General features: G+C 39.7%; 1 protein-coding gene across 1 annotated transcript; it reads left to right on the top strand.

Moving 5' to 3' along the window:
• The first annotated feature begins 790 nt into the window (after positions 1-790).
• Positions 791-21,837, top strand: LOC134623086 (GTPase IMAP family member 8-like). Its single transcript, XM_063468298.2, has 8 exons — positions 791-833; positions 3,985-3,996; positions 6,055-6,063; positions 8,493-10,469; positions 10,509-10,624; positions 14,100-14,365; positions 14,490-14,927; positions 21,711-21,837. The coding sequence occupies exons 1-8, from the start codon at positions 791-793 to the stop codon at positions 21,835-21,837; spliced, it is 2,988 nt and encodes a 995-aa protein (XP_063324368.2).

Genomic DNA, 21,837 nt, shown 5'->3' with positions numbered 1-21,837 from the left:
ATGAAACACCTGGCGACGCATAGCGTTTTTTTTAAAGCCGAGAAATGCACCGTATTTGATAGCTTGCTGCAAGACCTCACACCGTGCACATCTACTGCGGGTGTGGTGCCTGTTATCGGACCGGAGTTAGCAACATCCCTCAAGAACCCAAAGAGTAGAGTCCTGGCCCCTAGCCCTGCCAGTGTAGCAGAAATGATGACGGATGATGATGGCAGCAGCAGCCGTTCTTCTCTGCGTGAGTAGCTTAATGTTGTTCGTGTGTAATTTACGTTGAGTAGGCTAACCACGTTATTACATTAATGCATGTAAGGTGAACTAGCAAACAGCGTCGTAGTTACATGCAGCTGTCTTCTTGTTTGATGGCAGATACTCCCTTCACCCTAGCCAAAAAGGCTAAAATGACCAAAGAAAAAGTGGGAAACAGCTAAACATGAGAGGTTTTTAGACAAAATTGGTGTTTTTTCCATTGATTAAGCACTGCTTCCAGCCAAGAGTGATACCATATATGCTCTATAGCTGCAGAAAAGGCTTTTTACAAAAAAAACAGCTAAACATGAGAGGTTTTTGGACAAAGTGTGTGTTCTCCATTCTTTAAACACCGGTTCGAGCACTGTTTAAGCACCGGCACCGTTTCAAAAGTACCGGTTTGGTACTGGTATCGGATAAAACCTAAACGATACCCATCCCTATTAGAGACACAACTTCTCTTTTTTCAGCTTTTTGCAGGTCATGTCTTGTTTTCTGATAAGTTGAGACTTCATTGCCATCATTATTACAGCTGGCTGTTTTAATGTCATTGTCAACCAATATACTGGACACATCTATGGATATTAGTCCAAGCGGCATGGTGCTGAGTCCCAGAATCCCTCATAAATCACCCCAACAGGTGGATACACATATTTGATTTGGCAAATTTGCTGATCCAACCCCGATTTGTTATTCAAGGATCTTTCATGTGTTAGGTAAAAGAATGTGAAGAGACTGAGTCTTAGAATCCCACCAAACCTCCTTAATTATAATAGATCACATTCATAGACCAAAAGTCAATATCCCAAACCTTAGCACTTGCTGCCTCTGACTACTTCAATATGATATCACGTTCTACTTAGTAACTAAACTATTATTACCTTTTCAAAACTTGCAACATTTGCAGAAGTATTTTGTCTATAATCATAACCGATAAACGGATTAAGTGACCACTAGTGTGCAAGCAGTGTATCGGCAGGCTGATGTTATTCCCCAGTATTGTTGACTAATATATGCCACTTGCTTTACTGTATTTATGACCGATAAATAAAAATTAAATAAGCAAAGAAGAGATGGAAGAAACACCCTTCAGCTATATTACGAGTGTTGAGAGTTTGTCCAGCAGAGGGCACTCTATAACTTCCCTCTTGCAACACCACAAACTCAACATGCTGATCTGAGCAAAGACAGGTGTAAACAAGTAAATAAAAATAAATAAATAACCCATAATAATTGGTAGGGAAATTTAATTGTGTTTTGTATATCCAAAAATATATATATAAATATTGGGAGATATATCAAAGCATCATTTTTCTTAATCACCAAATATTAGTCTAAATCTTTAAAACCTTACATTGGTCGATCTCTAATCACTACAGCTTTGGCTACGAGGACAAAATACAGAATGTCCAGTACTATTATGAAAAGAGAATGTTACAATTAATACTAATGACAATGCACCTGTGTGGGTATCAATGGACCATGACAAAATTGAGGTAGTTGCAAAGGCATGGGGTGCTCAGGTGCACCGGAGGAGTCCTAAAGTCTCGAGAGACTTTTCTTCATCAGTAGAAACCATCCAAGAGTTTTTATTAAGCACCATAAAGGTAGGGACATGTTTCTAAGATGGTCTCAAAGCGTTGCCCTGCTGCCACTGTGTGTCCAATTTGATTACTGGCAATTACTCTGCTTTTGTTTTCACAGAGGTGGATATAGTTTTCCACTTCCAGGCTACATCACCGTGTCTCCACCCGTTCGACATGAAGGAGGCCTTAGAGAAGATCACGGTTACGATTCGGTCTTCGAAGTGGTCAGGAGACACCAGTTTCGCTGGAAGGAGGTTGAAAAAGGATGTAAGGGAGCAAGTCTGCACATTTGACCTCTGATCTCACATTTACCGTTTACATCTGCCTTTCTTTCAAGCTCACCCCAAAATGTGTTACTGCTTTACAGAAAGTATTATGAAGAGAAAGAGAATGAGCTGCCTAGTTAGTTAGAAATACACTGTAGTATATTATTATATAATAAGCTCAAGTTATTCACCCATTATCCATCACCTGCTCCTACACGTTTGTATAACTAAACATATCAATGCCCCCCTTATCTGATTCTTATTGCATTACAAACTTCTTAAAATGCATTTAAAATCAACAAAGAACAAAAAATGAATGTATACAAAATACAATATTATTCACTTAAAAGTAAATACTATCCAGAGAGTGAGCTGCCTTGGTGGAGGTTTGTGCTCTTGGAGTGCTTCTTCTATTTCAGTGAGAGTTATTCTTCATTGTAAAGCGGCCTAAGGGAAAGTATTTAAACTACTTTTAGAGGGTGTGGTTATCCTGATCATTTTGTTTGTCTTCTTTTCCAAATAGACCCTTTTGTTGTTTTTTTACACTCGCTTTCTCAATTTTCACAAAAAGGTCAAATTTCTTGTTGGTACATTAAAGGATTCAAATGACAGGGAGGAGCAGTCATTAAACAGTCGATCTTTGCACCTGCACCTTAGTAATTATTAACTGCGATAAACAAAATCCAACAGGTGCTTCACTGGACAATCAATGAAGCACATCCTTACAGTGACAGTCTTTTTACAAATGGGATTGGAGAACTGGTCCCAAGTTGAGAACTGGTTGTTTGAGCTATTACAGTCGTAAACCTCCAAGCTTATTAGCTCCCTTCATCAATGTAGGTGTGTTTTCCTGATAATTACTAAACTTCATTTTTATGCAAGCAGCTTTCAGCTCAGTTTTGATACTTGTGCGAAGCACAAAGGCAGTCGTTAGGCATTCATGGACTACCCGTCTACCTGCAGAGAGTGTTTGTTGTTCAGGCAGTTTACAAAATACAATATAATGTCAAATGTATTTGCTTGTCTAACTTTACATGTATTGAACATCCCAGTTTTAATCCATAGGTTTTAATAGGATCTCTGCCCACGTTTTGCAACTATAACAGCTTCAACTCTTCTGGGAAGGCTTTCCACAAAGTTTAGGAGTTTTATGGGAATTTTTGATGATTCTTCCTGAAGCACATTTGTGATGTATGATGAGAAAACCTGCCTCACAATCATCTCTCTAATTCACCCCAAAAGTGCTCTGTCGGGTTGAGGTCAGGACTCTGCGCAGGCCAGTCAAGTTCTTCCACACCAAACTAGCTCATCCATGTCTTTATGGACTTTTCTTTGTGCACTGGTCCGCAGTCATGTTGGAGCAGCAATGGGCCATCCCCAAACTGTTCCCACAAAATGTCTTGGTATGCTGAAGTATTAAGAATTCACTTGACTGGAACTAAGGGGGCCAAGCCCAGCTCCTGATAAACAACATCAGACTATAATCCCCTCTCCACCATTCTCCTGGCAAGTGCCAAACCCAGACTCATCAGTTGGATTGCCAGTGATTCATCACTCCAGAGAACACGTCTCCACTACTCTAGAGCCCACTTGTGGCGTGCTTTACACTTCTGTATCTGCCGCTTTGCATTACAGTTGGTGACGTAAGGCTTGGATGCAGCTGTTTCCTTGGAAACCTATACCATGAAACTCTACACACATGAAGTTGGGAGGTCTGTAGTGACTGACTCTGCAGAAAGTTGAGGATGTCTATGCACTATGTGCCTCAGCATCTGCTGACCCTGCTCTGTGATTTTATCTGCCCTACCACTTTGTGGCTGAGTTAAAAGAGGTACCAATAGTTAAGTCGCTGCCCACTGTGCCTGACATTTCTTACCAACCTAAAGCAGGTGCAGCAGGTTCATGTAACAAAACAAAAGTCAGGTACTTACATCATTTCCCAGTATGTTGATAGCTTAAACAAATAACAAGACACTGATCTTTTTACTCTTGTTCACTCTCCATAATTATACTAATAATAACCCAAAACATCACCGGTTATCACGGCTGTCACAAGTTCATTTTCCATCTCTGTTCATTTATATCTTGCATTCGCACAGAGTGCCAAAGAGGAGTGCAGCCATCCGTCAGGTGTGCAGCTCCAGGTAGTGGCTGGTGGCATCGTAACTTTGAACCTTAAACTCCTGCTGTACATTAATAAAACAAAACTAATAACAGCTAACATTTAAAAATCTAGTTGACTAGTCCCACACTTCTGTATTTCAAAAGAGGCGTGAAACACCAAGAATCTCACAGAAGTGGAAGTTTTTTGCAGCAACAGTGAATCCCCTCAGACAAGAACTAAAAGACTCTTAAATTCCTACAGTTGCCATACAGAGTGTTAATATATCCTGATGCTTTGATCCATAAAACCAAACTTTAAATCCTAATTTACTTTTTAATTCCTTTTCACTTACATATCTATCACCAATAAGACATTTTGAACCATGCATCCTGTTTTATTTGGCATAAAGTCATTTCGCTTTGGCACGTACATGTATTTCTAAGATGTGTTTGTAATGACTCACATGCACACAACCTGCCAGTGCACTTGATTACACACCTACCTCCAGGTTTACAACCAGTTTAAAGGTTAACTCATAAACTGGTTGTTGGAAGTATAAATCGTGACTGTTTTTCCTTTTTATCCCTCTTTATTGTGAACACTCTTGTGAACACTCTTGTTTTCTTTTTCCATTAGTTTTATGAAAAGATCAATACAACTCTTAACATGTATATGATAAAAAAAATGTTTAAAAAACCCAAAGCTACAGAATTTAACGTATTTCTCCCAGATTTGGTCACCCACCTACCGTGATGACATGAATTTCCATTAAATATCTTTTTAAAACATTAGTTCACTCACACACTGGTTGCTACGCCAAGAAGCAGACAGCTTCTCTGTGTAAATAACTACTTAATGGAAAGAGGAGTTTGCATTGTTATTAATGGATCCTGTTTCCTTCTAGCTGGTGAGCAAACAGTGCAGTTCAATCTGGAGCCAGCCAAACGGCCGCGGCGTCAGGACTGGCCAGGGGAGCTGTGTGAGAATGGCTCCTTTTACTTTGCCAAAAAAGAGATCATTGAAAAGGAGGGACACTTGCAGGTAAAGGTGGTGGTGATGATGGTGGTGGTGCATATATGGTTTATAATGACTCTGAAAAAACAGCCCGTGTCTGGGTTATTCCTGGTTGGCACCAACCAGCTTGAGAGAAGCGCCTAAAATAATGTCTACCAGTCAGCTTTTAATCAACTATCCACTCCTTTTCCTAATCCAGCCTATGCTTCTCCAATCAGGTACGGTTACTTCGGTAAGGTTACACCAGAGGTGGTCCGCCTAATGTTCTGCAACATTTCCGGCTGTTTAACTGATGGAAAGATCTTTATGTCTGAGAGGCAATGGTGTCTGTCAACACCAGAGACACAACTGGGCTTCGGATGCTGCAGAACAAGTTGAGGTTGGATCTTTTTCAGCTGTCTGAACAGAATAATGTAAACTTTTGTAATCTTGTGTAACGTCACTCACAAAACTGCACTCTGTCCCGCTTCTCCAGGTCATACATTTGACCGCAGAGAAAGACCCCATCGACCAAACTTTGCTTAAAAAACTTGAAGATAGGATAATGTCCACTTGATTCCTGTCCTGCCTTCTTCACAGCCAGTGTGAGAATCTTTAGGATTGTTAAAAAGCAAATACAGCCTATCCAAATGTTGATATGGCAACAAAACATCACAGTTAAATTAGTAATAAGAATTAATGCATCTGATCAAAGGAAGCTAAAAATTTTGTGTTGTTTTGTGGGGTTTTTTCTTTTTTTTTTGGAAGAACTTTCCATAACATCGCCATGCTTTTCAATTCTACACACTGGGGAATAGTGTTGCCTGTGTGATATGTGACAGAGAAAATATTTGCATAGCTTCTGGATGTTGCCCTGGCTGCCTGGTCAGACATCATACCTTTGATATGAGTTTTCTTTCATTTATTAAAAAGCTAAACCAAATATGGTGACATGGAAAGGAAGCATTTAACACTCAGGTGACATATAAAATGTCCATTTTCAGTCAGGGTGGCACAAGCCACTATACTCCTAGTTTGAGTCACAAGATTAATGTCCAAGACAGAGTCTGCATGCAGGTCTGTGAAAGCAACATAATTAACTATCAGTGCTCAGAGCTCCACACCCAGGTTAGAGATTAGCTGACCTTTTTTTTTCAAGCCACCAAAAACAAAACATGCACAAAGTATGATGTCATCTCTCATACAACAGTAATGCAACTTGAATGACATGCAACTCTTTCCTACTGACCTTTCTGCCCCACCTCTCAGACACATTTCCACATGTTCAAACACAGCAGCACGATAAAGAGGAAACTGCTGAGCAGCAGAACACCAGCAGAGACAGAAAATCACATCAACTGCCCGTAAAAGACAGACATGGCCAGCAAATACACTCGCCTTGGTGAGTACATTTAAGAAGACTAATCTGTAACATTAATTTTATGTAAAGGGTAATAAAACTCGACACATTCATAAAATGCCCAATATGGATTTCAATTCTCAAAAGTTAAGCAAAAACTAGCACAGACTGAAAAAAAATTGTTTTCTTTGATTAAAGCCCAGAGTCAGAAAGAACCTAGGGAAAGAAAATTAAAAGACTCTATTAGGAAAATAACTGCTTTTGAATCAATATCATCAACAGTTTCTTGACATTATAAGATGTGAAAGTTAAGCAAGATTTGAACAGCTTTTCCAGTAAACCTGCAGAGAGGAATGAAGTGACAAAGGCTTTTTGCTGTTCATCTGCTTAAAGTTTGTTCCATTTACCAGTAAACATTTAGCACTTGGAAGAGGAAGTATAGGGCAGCAAACACCTGTAAAACAATTATGAGTTGTTTTATTACTGTAATGTGCAATATGTATTGCTGCAATAAAGTACGTATCTATTTGAGAACTTCCCCCTGTGGTTTGTGCAGCTTCTCTAATTACCAGCAGATTAATGCTCCATCCACCAAATCTAAAACCCAAGTCCAAAAACATTTGAAAATCTAACTAAAACCAGAATGCAATAATTAGCAATTCTCATGCAACAGGATTTTATTCACAGAACACAGAAATTTACAATATCTGTTTGCATTTTTTATGGGAAAGTGGTGACAGAAGTCAAAGGGAAGATGGTGTGGAGTGGAGAGAGATAGGACCCAAGTGCAGACGATGGAGACGGAGTGATGATGATAACAAAAGGCGAGCCTTTATTTAGGGCTGTACAAATGTTACAAATAAAAGGCAAGAACAACTAGAAAAGAGCAAACAAAAGCTATAGTGGAAAAGCTAAACATGAAACCTGATACACATCTAAAAAACCTGAGACCTGGAAACACAGAGGAAAAAACCAGTTGAGGAAATGTAGGGGATGACTCGCAGGAATAAAACGCAGACGATCCGACATGAAGCAAAAGGGAAGCACGCACTATATGCACACGCACAGAGGAAGGAGGAAATGGTGGACATGCAGGGAATACAGCTGAGACTAATCAGATGAGACAAAACAGGGAGGAAACAAAACAGAATACACTGATACAGGGCATGGGACTGTCAAAGTAAAACAGGAAATAACACAAACATCAAACCATGGACATTAGACACAACACAAGGCAGGCGCAGAGAACACCAAAACACTGGAAATAATTAACAAATAACCAGGAAAACTAACTAAATAACTAAATATTAATAAACACAAACATAAACATGGAGTCACTAGACTCTGTACCATGACATTTTGTGTTGGCGTCTCCAAACAGTGAAATAGTAAAATAGTGTAAGACGTGCACATGAGAAAGAAAGTTTGGTTGATAAACTTCCAGCGTTATCCTGGGAAGGGATATGTGTGACGCGCTTGCAGAAAAACAGTTCCGTTGCACTTGTACATAATTGTAATAGTGCTTTGGAAAACAGATAGCAGAGGAGCCACAAGACCTGAGAAAAGGATGCATTTGAGGGACAGAGAGAGAGAAGCATTCCCTCAGCTTACTGTAAAGAGTGTTGCATAGACTTACTTCATTTTTCCATCACTTATCTTGAACCTGCCTTTACCTTTTCTTCTTCTCTCACTCCTACTGATCAACTCTCCCAGGTTTTCTTTTCTTGGATGTATTTAAATTTAAACAATTTGCTGGACTGCTGAATTTCTTTTTATTCACTCAGCGATTTAATGTTAGTTTGGCCTGTACACGATAGAACAGAAAGTATACTTTCTATCTTCAGAATTTGAAATGTGAAAATATTGACTTTAGTGAAAGGAAATGGTAAAATGTAACTTTATACAATCATCAATAAAAGATGTTTAATGCTCTTCAGCAGAGCAAGAGGAACCAGAGAAGCCAGAACTCAGGATTTTGATTCTTGGAAAAACTGGAGTTGGAAAGAGTGCATCAGGAAACACCATCTTAGGAAAAGAGAATGCTTTTCAATTGACATCATCAGAGTGTCAGAAGGAAACAAGACAGTTTAAAGGTCAAAAACTGGCTGTAGTTGATACTCCAGGTCTGTTTGATACCCATAAAACTGAAGAGGAGTTGACAGCAGACATGGAGAGATGCATCTGCTTTGCTGCTCCTGGTCCTAATGTGTTCCTGGTTGTGATTCAGGCCAACAGATTCACAGAAAAAGATCAAGAAACAGTGAAAATAATGCAGAAGATGTTTGGAAAAAGGTCAGCATGTTCCACATTAGTCTTGTTCACCCATGGAGATGAGCTGAAGTCAGATGGAGACACCATGAAGGAATTAATCAGTAAAAATCCAGCTCTCAGTGGCTTCATCAGTCAGTGTGGTGGAGGATATCACGTCTTTAACAACAGAGAGAAGGATCCCTCTCAGGTCAGAGAGCTGCTGGAGAAGATCAACACCATGGTTCAGAGAAATGGAGGAAGATACTACACCATTGAAATGTTGAGAGAGGCTGACCTTCGCATTGTTCTTATTGGGAAAACTGGAGTTGGAAAGAGTGCATCAGGAAACACCATCTTAGGAGAAAAAGCTTTTAAATCCTCAGCAGGTTTTTCTGTAATAACATCAAAGTGTCAGAAGAAAACAGGTCTGTTTGATGGTCAAAAACTGTCTGTAATTGATACTCCAGGTTTATTTGACAACATAAAAACTGAAGAGGAGGTGAAGGAAGAGATCAGTAGCTGCATCCCACTTGCTGCTCCTGGTCCTCATGTGTTCCTGGTTGTGATTCAGGCCAACAGATTCACAGAAGAAGAACAAGAAACTGTCAACATCATTCAGAATATGTTCGGAGAACAGTCAGCATGTTACACTATGGCCTTGTTCACCTGTGGGGACAATCTTGAGGCAGATGGAGTCACAATAGAAGAAATGATCAATGATAATCCTGTTATCTCTGACTTCTTCAGTCAGTGCGGTGGAGGATATCATGTCTTTAACAACAGAGACAAGGATCCCTCTCAGGTGAGAGAGCTGCTGGAGAAGATCAACAGAATGATTAAGAGAAATGGAGGAGGATACTACACCAATGAAATGTTTAGAGAAGCTCAGAGAGCCATGAACAAACCAGAAGCCGACCTCAGGATTGTTCTTGTTGGAAAAACCAGAGTTGGGAAGAGTGCAGCAGGAAACAGCATCTTAAAGGGAAAAGTATTTAGATCAACAGCTTCCTCTTCCTCTGTAACATCAGAGTGTCAGAAGGAAACATGTCAGTTTGAAGGTCAAACACTGGCTGTAGTTGATACTCCAGGTCTGTACAAAACTAAACTAACTGAAGAGGAGGTGAAGAGAGAGATTGTTAGATGCATCTCCTTTGCTGCTCCTGGTCTTCATGTGTTCCTGGTTGTGATCCAACCAAACAGATTCACCAAAGAAGAACAAAAAACTGTGAAAATCATTCAGAAGATATCTGGTGATCAAGCCGCTCATTACACAATGGCCTTGGTAATCCATGAAGATGATGAGAAGCAGGACACCATAGAAGAAGCAATCAAACATCCAGATCTCAAAGACTTCATCAGTCAGTGCCGTGGAGGATATCATGTTTTTAACAGCAGAAACAAGGAACACTCAGAGGTCAGAGAGCTGCTAAAGAAAATCAACACAATGACTGAGAGAAATGGAGGATGCTGCTACACCACCAACATGTTTGACAAGGCAGAGAAAGCCATAAAAACAGAGATGGAACGACTTCAGAAAGAAGATCCAAAGATGACGGCCAAAGAAGCAAGATACAAAGCAGAAAGAAGGAATGAGTTTACTCAGGGGAATTGGGATGCTGTCATTGCTGAAGCTGATAGTGGTGTTAATGTTGGAGTTGCTGCTGGTGCTGGAGCTGGGGCTGGAGCTGCTGCTGGTGCTGGAGCTGGAATTGGCATTGAAGTTGCTGTTGGAGCTGGTGTTGGAGCTATAGGAGGTCCAGTGGGGGCTGCAGTAGGAGCGTTAGCTGGAGCTTTAGTGGGACTTGTAGCTGGTTTCAAAGTAAAATCTGTAATTTCAAAAAGAAAATTAAATGATTGTGTTACACAGTAATAATCAATGAAAAATAACATTTATCAGCAGCTTGTCAATGCTCCATTAACAAGAAAATAGATCAAAAATAATAACAGTAATAGTAATAATTTTTTGAGTATGTGTTGTTTAGAGAGATGGATGGAAGAAAAACATAATATATGAGATGCAAAAGAGAAAGACATAAAGTTAAAGAAACAATATGTTTCTTTAGGACAGCTGAGTTGTTGTTGCAGTTGGTGCTCCACCTACCACTGAAGTTGGAGTTGCAGTGCATCTTACTCCCACGGCTGAAGTGAAAAATCCAGCATTTATTAAACAGTGATGTTCATCATTTAGCAGTAACTTGTAAAAGTTACACTATCATGACGACAGAATGTAATCATGGTAGCGTATCTATCTTTGTAATTCTTATTATTGTTGACTTTTTTAGATTAAATAAGAGATTTAATAATATTATAGTTTTTATTACTTAATTGAATAGGAAGATATTAATCATTACTGATTATTAGCTTACTTGTAATGATTGAGGGTATATTAAATTCTAGTCTAAACCGATCAGTCTGTCAGATTGTGTACAATGTGTTTTAAAACTGTGGTCTAACATATAGCTGGATCTTTTATATGATGAATTATGAATTGAACAGATTAAATTTATTGATCAAAGTTTTTTTTCTTGTTGTCTTTTCTAACAAAAACAAAACCTGGAACGAACCAGTTTCCCATGAAAAGATTCACTGAGATGTTTAAGATGATGAGCTTGTGATGTGAAAGAACAGCAGACATTTATTTCATGTTTTCTCCACTGTGTCAAACACATTTTTTATTCAGTGATTAGATGGAACAAATTAAAAGGTTAACAGTCAAGTGAAAATAATCTGCACACAGAAGGATGGTAAAACTGCATCAGTCATCATTATGAATCAGTTTGTTTGGTTTCATGCAGCAGCACCAGCTGCTGGACAAACTCTGACCTGCAGTCAAACTTCAAATGAAGTAGAAATACTTCTTTCAGCTCGGAACTTCAAGTGTGTGATCATCTGTGCTGAGTGATTCAAAATGGACGAGACTGAATGTGGATGGATTATTTTTTAATCAGGTGCTGCTGCTAAAATTAGCTCAAAATTAAAAAAAATAATAATCAGAGACAATCTGAATGTTGTGTAATCAGAGAAACTTGTTAATATGAGAATAAAGTGCAAAAAGACCGAAAATTAAGGCTGGAACTGAAGACACACATTTATTAAAGAGAACTACAACAATGTTTAAATAATAATGAAACGAGATTAATACACACACCAACAAACTTCTGTAATGTCAGTAAGACATTACAATAATGGTAAGACAATACAATTGAATTATACAGTAATTTTACTCTAAATTAAATTTACAGTTACTTTACTGGAACAGGATACTGTAATAGGTTTGTAATTTTACTGTAAATTAAATAACATCAAACACAATAAATTAAATTGACAATTATTATATTCAAAATATTTATTACAACAAGTACTGTGATTTCACAGTATTTGCTACTGTGATATTTGCAGTAAAGTGATATCAATTACTGCAAACTCCAGTTGCAGAACTTTTGCTGTAAAATCAATTACAGCAGGACTTCTTTTTTGCTATACAAATGTTTACAAAGTTACTATGAACACTTTTTACAGTAAATTACTTGCATCCAGCTGCCAGTAAGTTTTAAAATTTACAGCCACCTCTCTACAGTGCAGTGCTATCATCATCCTGTGATTGTTTGAGCCTGCTGTCAGCAGTCAGTCTCTGATTACACCTTCAACCTGCTGCAGCCAAATTCAATTAAGTAAAGTTATGAACATATATTGAATATAGATTGTAAAGAGAAGATGGAGGGGGCTGTGTGACATCACCATTTACACGTTACATTACTTGCGAGGTGACACCAGTACCCCATTAGCCTTTTACAGCTGAGGGATAAAAATGAAAGCATGAGGAGAAAGAAGGAGTCATGGTCAAATCTGTACACATATGGTAATGGAAGATAAAGTCAGTGTATTTAATTTTTGGACATAAGCTAGAAAAGATAGACCAAAATAGTTTAAGGTAAAAAAAAAAAAAAACGTAGCTGATCCATACCTTTGCAATCAGATGGCAAAATCCTAAAGCTGCTGTAAAACCAGGCTTACTGACTCTTCAAGGAGTGAAAGTTCTCTTAGTCAACACCAGAAGCCCACACAGTCTGAACACTATGAAAAATCTTCTTCCATTGTCCAAGAACAGCAATGTGCTCGATCTTCAGCCAGCTTACTTCTAATACCTTTCATGCTATGGTGTCCATGGGCTTACCGTATATTTGAACCCAGGGCCTCTCAAATGCAAAGCAAGAATCATACTACGAGACTAACGAGCTACAAGTGCTGAGGGTTCAAATGCACAGATGAGTTCAGCTACACCAAAAAGCTACAAAGAGAACTGAAGAGGACATCGCATGCATGTGTGTGTGAAGTTTTGGTCTCCTCACACTGATTGGCTGCTGTAGAAGTGATCAGTTTTACTGTGATCCCTTTAACCTTTCTGCTCTGTATTGTTCTGTCTTTCAGAAGAAAAGCATCAATAGTGGAAGAAGAAATGTCTTCAAGAAATATAAAGAAGTAAAGTGGCTTTCTTTCCAGGTTCCTTAGACTACCATGACCCAGATGACTGAGAACCTACATAGACATAAACAGTGGACAGAGTGTCACTGTCATCTCTAATAACAACAACTTCATCATAGAGAAGAGAAGACTCAACCTTGAAAATAAATAAGATGTTGTTTTACTGAGGTGAGAGGTTGATCGTGGCAATCAGCTTCCATGTTTTAATAAAGCAGTGGATCTGCAGGACAGTTGGATGAAGGCTGCTAATGTGTTTCAATAGTCAATTTTTTAGGAAAGTTCCAAACTGAAAGAGGTGACCGAGAAGTATTTGTGTTTTGGCCATAATATGAACTGCTCCAATTCTCCACTAAGGAAAGTAGCTTCATTACTTTCTCTATTGCCTCCTTTTGGATGGGATACACTGGGACTACCGTTTATGAAAGGAGAGGAGAAAAGACTGTCCCATAATTCAATGCATATGCAATGAATTATGACCATGCATGAAAACAATGGACATAATAAAGAAAGTGGTGCACATCAGGTAAATGTTAATTATATATTGAGATGGATAAAGTCTTTTTTGCCTTTTGGTGTTGCTAAGTTTATCTGTACATTTGTTGAGTTTGCTTCTCTTGCCAGGTAACATGTGTTATACTGACTTATAAAGAAATGCCAATGTAATCCATTATAATATTAACAGGTCCAGGGAGAGGAGCTTACCTGGCCCTGACAACATCAGCAGTCGAGTTTTGAGGCACTGTGCAGGGCAACTAGGAAGTGTGTCCCGGACTCTATTTAAACACTCAATTGACAGTCACACCGTCCCCCAGCTGTGGAAACACTCCACAGTCATCCCCATCCCCAAAAGAAACAACCCAAAGTCTCTGAATGATCTTCGTCCCGTGGCCCTCACCTCCCAGGTGATGAAGGCCATGGAGAAGATCATAAAACAGCACATCGTAAGAGCAGCTGACCCCCTGATGGACCCACTCCAGTTTGCTTACCGTGCACGCAGAGGCGTCGATAACGCAAAAATCTTCATCTTGGACTCCATCCACAAACATCTGGAGCTCCCTGACTCCTCCGCCAGACTTCTGTTTGCTGATTTCTCATCAGCATTCAACACTCTGCAGCCTCATATCCTGGCCACTAAACTTTTGCTCCCAATGTCACCTGGATGATCAGCTAATCCTGTGGATATTGGACTTTTTGACCAACAGGACTCAAAAAGTTCGGGTCAACAACTCTCTTTCTGTTCTCCGTTCCACCTCCACTGGCTCCCCCCAGGGCTGTGTGCTCTCCCCCCTGCTCTTCATCCTCTACACCGATGACTGCAGATCCACACAGCCCAACTGTCACCTGGTTAAATATGCTGATGACACAGTTCTCCTGTCACTGCTGTCAGGCCCCTCACAACACCACAGGCCTACTCTTCAGGAGTTTGTAGAGTGGTGTGACAGCTCCAAACTTGAATTGAACGTGAGCAAAACCAAAGAGATGGTGGTGACCTTCTCCAGAAGGCAAAGGGATCTGGCTGCTTCAGTCACCACCACCATCCACGGGAAGCCAGTGGAGGTAGTTGAGGAGTACAAATACCTGGGAACCATCTTTGACAACCTCCTGAGATTCTCTGCCAACACAGAGGAGATTCTCAGGAGGTGCCACCAACGGCTATACCTCCTTAGGAAACTCAACTCCTTTGGAGTCAGCACACCCATCATCATGACTTTTTACTATGCCTTCCTGGAAAGCAGGGGCGATTCTAGGATCAGAGCTTTGGGGGTGCTGAGCACCCAGAGAGCTGCCAAGCCAAGCAAGATAAACTTTACTCGTCACGATGAGACTTCTTCCCTGTCTCTGTCAGTTCCTGCATCCTTAAATGTCTCCAGTTGTCCCGAGTTCCCTCTGACTGTCTCCTGGGTGCATTTAAACCCCTGTTCCTCCCTGTCCTCATCGTCTGTTGTCTTCATCTCCATTATCAGTCATCATAATTTTACCCTCTCTGTGCAAGTCTGCAAATTTCTTTATTAAATCATAAGATTCTTAAATTCATCAAGTCTCTCTGTGCCTGGGTCCTCGTCACAAAACATGACATCACTGTTTTGTACATTTTAACACAATTTAATCCCCACATTTGTGAAAGAAAAGCAAAACACTTTTTTGAAAAGTCTGTAACAAAACCATCAAATCTGATAAAGGTTATTTAAATGCTGCTAAAGACTACTACTGCCAAAGAAGAATGGACTGGAATTTAAAAAAAAAAAAATACATATACTAACCTTAATTACTGTGGGAGAATAATGAATGATGCTCACAGTGAGTAAAAAGTAAACTGAGCGCATTTTTTGGACAGAGATTCACTTTTAATGTGTATGTATAATATAATACAGATACATAAAAAATGCACTCCAAAAATAGAAGTCTTTGAAATGTACAAAATATTATTAAAAAATTAGAAAAATGGAGGCACCTTGGCCTATGGTACAATGTATGAAAAGATCTTTACTGCAGATACTACTATGGCTCTGCAGATTTGTTCTTTTCTTTTAACCCATGTCGCCTCACCTTGAGGTTGGCAAATCTGTCTATCACATTTTGGTGGTCAAGTCTCTCAAGCATCTCTTTCTCAACTGACATCACAGCCAGGTGCTGGAGTCTGCTTTGACCCATGGTCCTTCTCAGCCAGGTATGGAGCTGACTCAAGACACTAAAAGAACTTTCACAGTTACAGCTGCTAACTGGGATTGTTAGGGCAACCCGAATAACAGTTTTCAGTGTGGGGTAGATCTGATTATCCAGAAGATTGTACAATCTTAACATATCTGGGATGGCACCAGCCTCACTCTTGAGCTTCAAAAAGTTTTTGGCAACCGTGACTTCCTCTGACTGAAGCTCAATATGGTAATGCAGTGCCAGGGCTGACAACCCAGTTTGTTTTGCAGATTCTGTATAGCAGCTTTAATATAGGGAGAACACAACTTCCAGATTGTATGAGTAAAATTAGTTGTTTGTTTTTTTTTCTTTGCCAGTTTAACAGTTTCTGTTTTGCCTGTTAGTACTCCCGGTCTCTTTACTTACCTGGTTCTTCCTGACCTTGTACTTTCTCCTCATGTTCTCCTCTTTCCTCTCTCCCTCTTTGGATTGACAATCATACACAAATAGATTGTATTCAATTAGATTAAAAAAAATATACTATTAAGAGCACTAATAAAAAAAGTCCTCTCTCAGTGTACTTTCAACCAAAAGGCAAATAACCAAACCACATGTACATCTAATAAAGGATATAAATATTGAAACACTGATCCAACATTATTTTTTATTGAGGGATCATTTGATCTTACACTTTTACCTGAATGTGGCTCCTTTTTTTGAAAAAACTTCCTCATATCCATTATGAACCTGGCTGTTTCTCTGTACACACAGACAGACACACACACACACACACACACACACACACACACACACACACACACAACAGGAGCTATAAGGTTAATGGGCATTCAGTCAGTTAGCTAGTTAGTACCTTGGGTTCAATATCGGCACATGCACATATGACAAAAATAACCAGTTTCTCTCATTACATTTCAAACAGGACAGTGGTAACAGCAGCAGGCTACGGACAATGTTAAGTTTTAGATTTTAAATAGGCTGTATAAATTTCAATGGGAGCAACAGGACGGTCAAATATCGCTGATTTTACTACAGAGTAGGATTGTAGGGTAGCAAACATAGTAGGGAAACACGTTTTCAACACTGCAGGTTACCTGGATGTAATGTTTTCAGCTAAAAAGAAACATGGCCTGACTCCTACCTAACTACATAAAGAGTAACTGAAGGTTAAATGCAGCTAATATGTCCTGTTTTAAGCCAGGCACTTACGCCTCCGCTCCGCTGCGTCTCAGCCACCATCGCTCTGGCTGGAGCCAGAGCAGGGAAGAGCCGAGCTGGAACAAACCATTTTGGGAGGGGGGGGGGTTATCTATACTTTTGTTGTTAAAATGTTCCATCTCAATTAAGTACTGTATGCTTTTTATATTTTTAGTAGTGTGTCACACAAACAGCAAATATTGTCAAAAACAGTAAGAAATCTTTGGGGGTGCTTCAGCACCCCCAAAAATGGGCTAAAATCGCCCCTGTTGGAAAGCATCATGACCTTCTCCATTACCTGCTGGTTCCACTCCCTCAGCCTTCAGAACAGGAACAGACTGCAGCACACTGCATTAGTGTGATCTAAAATCATTGGCCTGCCTGTCAGAACTCTGGCACAGGTTTTCAGCCAACAGGCCCTTAGACAGGCAGCCAAAATCATCAATGACCCCTCTCACATTCTTCACCCCGCATTTCAATGGCTCCCCTCTGGGCGACGCCTCCGCTGCATTTCCTGCAGGAATGAGAGGAGGAGAGCCACCTTGGTCCCCTTTATCTCTCTTAATAGGCTTTTAGTGTTATTTTGAATGTGCTGCGGTCATAGATAATTAGATAAAACATCCTAATGTGTGATGCTGCAGAACCACGTCATGTTGATGGAGTAGCGTATTATTTGGCATTATTGCAGGCAAACCAGCATATAAAATATGAAACAGAAAAGAAAAGTATGTTTATTTTTTTATTCAAGATCTGTTGACATGTACTAAGCAAGTACATACACATGAAATGCAAACTATTTACATGGCAACGCACAGCTGGCAACCTCTGGCTGTATCTTGGTCATATGGTCAACGTACTCACAACGTGGAGGCTTAAAAACGGCCAAATCTTGTACCCAACCGTTTATGAATTAGATGTCCGCCTCCAGGAATTTATAATTCCGAAAATGATTCGCCGTGTATGCGCTGACTCCACAGACAAGGTACGCAAAGATATCGGGATAGGACAACGGCAGTAGGCCATCTGGGTTTCCGCCCCACTGCCTTTTTTCATACGGGTCCACATTACCGATGCACGCTATTTTTTCAAAGTACCGTCTCTTGGCGTCTGGGCGCAATCGGTCGCGATACAGCCCTTTGTGTTTTGCGCTGATTTTAAGTAGAGATGGACCGATCCGATATTAAGTATCGGTATCGGTCCGATACTGACCTAAGTTACTGGATCGGATATCGGCGAGAAATTAAAAAATGTAATCCGATCCATTAAATATCAAAAAAGCACCTCACAAAACTTGCGACACGACGTAACTCGGCTTGTAACCGTAGCACCTCGAAGCAGTGTGCTCACGTGATAGAGCGGCTGTGTTTAGCGGCTGTGCTAGCCTCGCTAGCAATCCAGCATTTCATCTCCGAGGAAGTTATCCCAGAGAGAAGTAAAGCAAGTGTGTAAGTTCATCTCTGAATGTTTGTAAAGCGTACCTACGTTAAGCTTAACAACCGATATATGGAGCCTCTTCTCTCTCCCTCTCTTGCTGCTACTTCAATCGTGAAACTGCTTAAAGATCAGCTGATCGGCTTTTCTGTCGTGAGTCCGTCTCTCTTCTTTGTTTTTGGCCCACTTTGCACCAGAAAGAGGAAACCAGCGGCTGAACAACAGCAGCACGTTTAACCTTGATAAGCTGTTGTTAGAATTTATTTAATATTACTTTCTAGACCAGGATCCTTTTCTACGTAGCTGACAGCTGGTAACTGTGCAGGGGCGGATCTAGCAAAGTTTAGCCAGGGGGGCCGATAGGGCATTAACAGGTAAAGGGGGGGCACAAAGACATACTTATCTTTCTTATTCTCATTTAAAATGTCTAGCTTTTAATAAATAATTATCTGAATCTTACACCCAAAGTTTTAATCTGATGTAAAATGTATAGAAGTCCATTACTGTATATAGTAACTGTTAAGTCTAATATACCCTAGTAAGCTATAGTACTTTTTCCTTTGGGAAAGTACCATCTGTGCAGTCTGCAATTCTGTAGAAGAAAGATGTTGAATATATTTAATTATTCTTGAAAAATAATTTATTTCTGTGCATTTTTTTCACACTGCATCAAATTAAAGTTGATTACGTCGATTCAGCATCATGAGGTGGAGGGTGGGGGTGGTTCCCTTTTTTTTTTTTTTGCTGGGAGTTTGCAACCCTATTAGTTAGGTTGCTTAATATTTCTGCTAAGTACTCTTTAAAATACCAGAATAGGAAGGATGGAGTAGGTTTAAGTTTATTAGATTGATCAGTATTGCTGAACTATGAAATATTTTGGGTGCAGTGTATTTTTTACATACAGGTTTAACAGAATAGCTTTAGTGTTGTTGTTTATTTAAACTTGAGTATGAACTTATACAAAATGCAGCAAGATATTAAAAAAAAACAGTTTTATTGATTAAAAAACACACTATATCGGATTAATATCGGTATCGGCAGATATCCAAATTTATGATATCGGTATCGGACATAAAAAAGTGGTATCGTGCCATCTCTAATTTTAAGTGTGGTTCTGGCAGTCCTGCTTCCAACACAGTGTTTGTTTTGATTTGTGGCCTTTTGTCATGGCGCCGCGATCCCACAATGCACTGCGGCGTGACGTCAACTCCAAAGCCCTATAAGACCATTTCCCACACCAGAAACATAAACTACACTCTTCTTATACTACCGACACTTTTTTCACATTTAGTCACTTACAGTTATTTATTCACCTATTCAGCCACTTTAATTTTAAAACTGTGAAATTTTAAAACTGTATATACTGTATATTCTGTGCATTTATTATCTCACTCTTATTGCCTGTTTATGCCCTGTCCTTATCTTCAACGTCATGCTGCTCTGTTGTATCTTAATTGCCCCTTGGGTATAAATAAAGTCTTTCTGATTTTGATATTTCTGCTAGTCTTTGTGAGGCATTCGAGGATCCTTTGCAAATTGTACCTACAAGCATAACATTTCCTTACCAGTGCACACAAATCCTACTAGACTGCATTAGGAGAGAGACAAGTTGTGATGTTACATCACAACACCTCAGGTTTGATGACTGAATCATGTCCATGTGCTTGAAACTTTGGTAAGTAGGCCAAAATGGTTGCATGACATTTCTCAGATACAGATTTCGTCATCATAGGCATTTTAAAATATAGCCTCAATAAAAGACTGAAAGCAGTGAAGGAGTCAACATGCACAATTAAAAACTAGTTGCAAGTTTTTTTTCATAGCCTGAGAAACAAAAGTTGATGCATTAACTGAAATTTTAATGAGGTACAAAAGTTAAACCAAAAAGCTCAACGGCATTTTGGGAAATAGGTGTGTTGGCACGTCGTTAGCTAAGTGGATCCGTACATTTGGTGATCTCATAGTAGCAAACAGAATTAAATACAGAATAGACACAATGTGGAAACACATATACAAGGTCTGAATGGACAGACTAGTTTGCAAGAAGCAAATTGTATTGTTATCATGTTTTAGATAAAACAGAACATGATATTGTGTGAACTTCCACCAAAACAAGTCTTGTAAATCCTAGAAAATACACTTTGTGCTCTCTGAAACATTAATCCAGCATCCATTTATTCATGTCAGAGAGCCTATTTACACATTGTAAACTGATTTGTGTTTCACACGGAAACTGAACTAACTGAAAAGGAGGTGAATAGAGAAATTGTTCTCTTTTGTTGGAGATTATGTATCAGAATTTCAGGAGCAGGACCACACCTCCAAACACGCTTCTTCCGGTTGTCATCTACATAGGTTCCCCCAGTTCTGCAAGCTGTTCGTTCTCGTGTATGTGCCACACCCTCCCTCTCTCCTTGTTCTCAATTCTTTAACTTCTTCATTTCTATTTAGTACATGGGGATCTGCCAGGCCCGGGAGCCATCGCCAGTCCCCTTCGAGGCCTTCCCCAAACCGCAGCTCAATTCATGTCCAAGCATTCACCTTTACCTACTAAAACGCTGTCAAACCTAAAATGAGAACGTGGTCCCAGCTAGTGAATTGCTCGTTCAGATTCACCAAGGAGGAAAAAAAAATATTAAAGTAATTCAAAATGTATTTGGTGAACAAGCAGCACGTTACACAATGACCTTGTTGACCCGTGACGATAATCTGAAGGAGCAAGAAATAATCAATAAACATCCAGATCTCAGTGATATTATCAGTGAGTGTGATGGAGGACATCATATTCTTAACAAGAGAAACAAGAATTGCTCTAAGGTCAGAGAGCTGCTGGAAAAATCAACAATGACAGAGCAATAAGTGGGGCTGGCATCTGAACACTCAGTATAAGGCCTGAGTGAAGGTTTTTAGGTAAGAGTCAAAGTTTGGTTCTTTAAAGTCACAGCCTTTGTAACAGATATATTTTTCACAGGCTCTTCTCCTTTACATGACCTATATATAACAATGGGGTTAGAACCTGCTGTGCTGAATTAGGAGTGTAGTCAATCTCCTTCACATTGTGGTTTCAACACGGCGGACACCTCTTTTCATTTCCTGACTCCTCATCAGTTCCCCTACCCTCCTTTTTCAAACCTCTTTTTCAGGTTAGGAAAGGGAGAGCGGGGTGGTGTCAGCAGCATCTGCCCAGTCAAAAAGGAGCGTTTCACGGATCATATAACTCTTCTTCTACTGGAAAAGATTCCTATATCACCTATACCCGAGGCGTTGTGA

Source organism: Pelmatolapia mariae, linkage group LG3_W (assembly GCF_036321145.2).
Source record: "Pelmatolapia mariae isolate MD_Pm_ZW linkage group LG3_W, Pm_UMD_F_2, whole genome shotgun sequence".
NCBI classification, from domain to species: Eukaryota; Metazoa; Chordata; class Actinopteri; order Cichliformes; family Cichlidae; genus Pelmatolapia; species Pelmatolapia mariae.
Note: the sequence above shows the minus strand (reverse complement) of the source record. Positions and strands in the feature narration are given on the sequence as shown.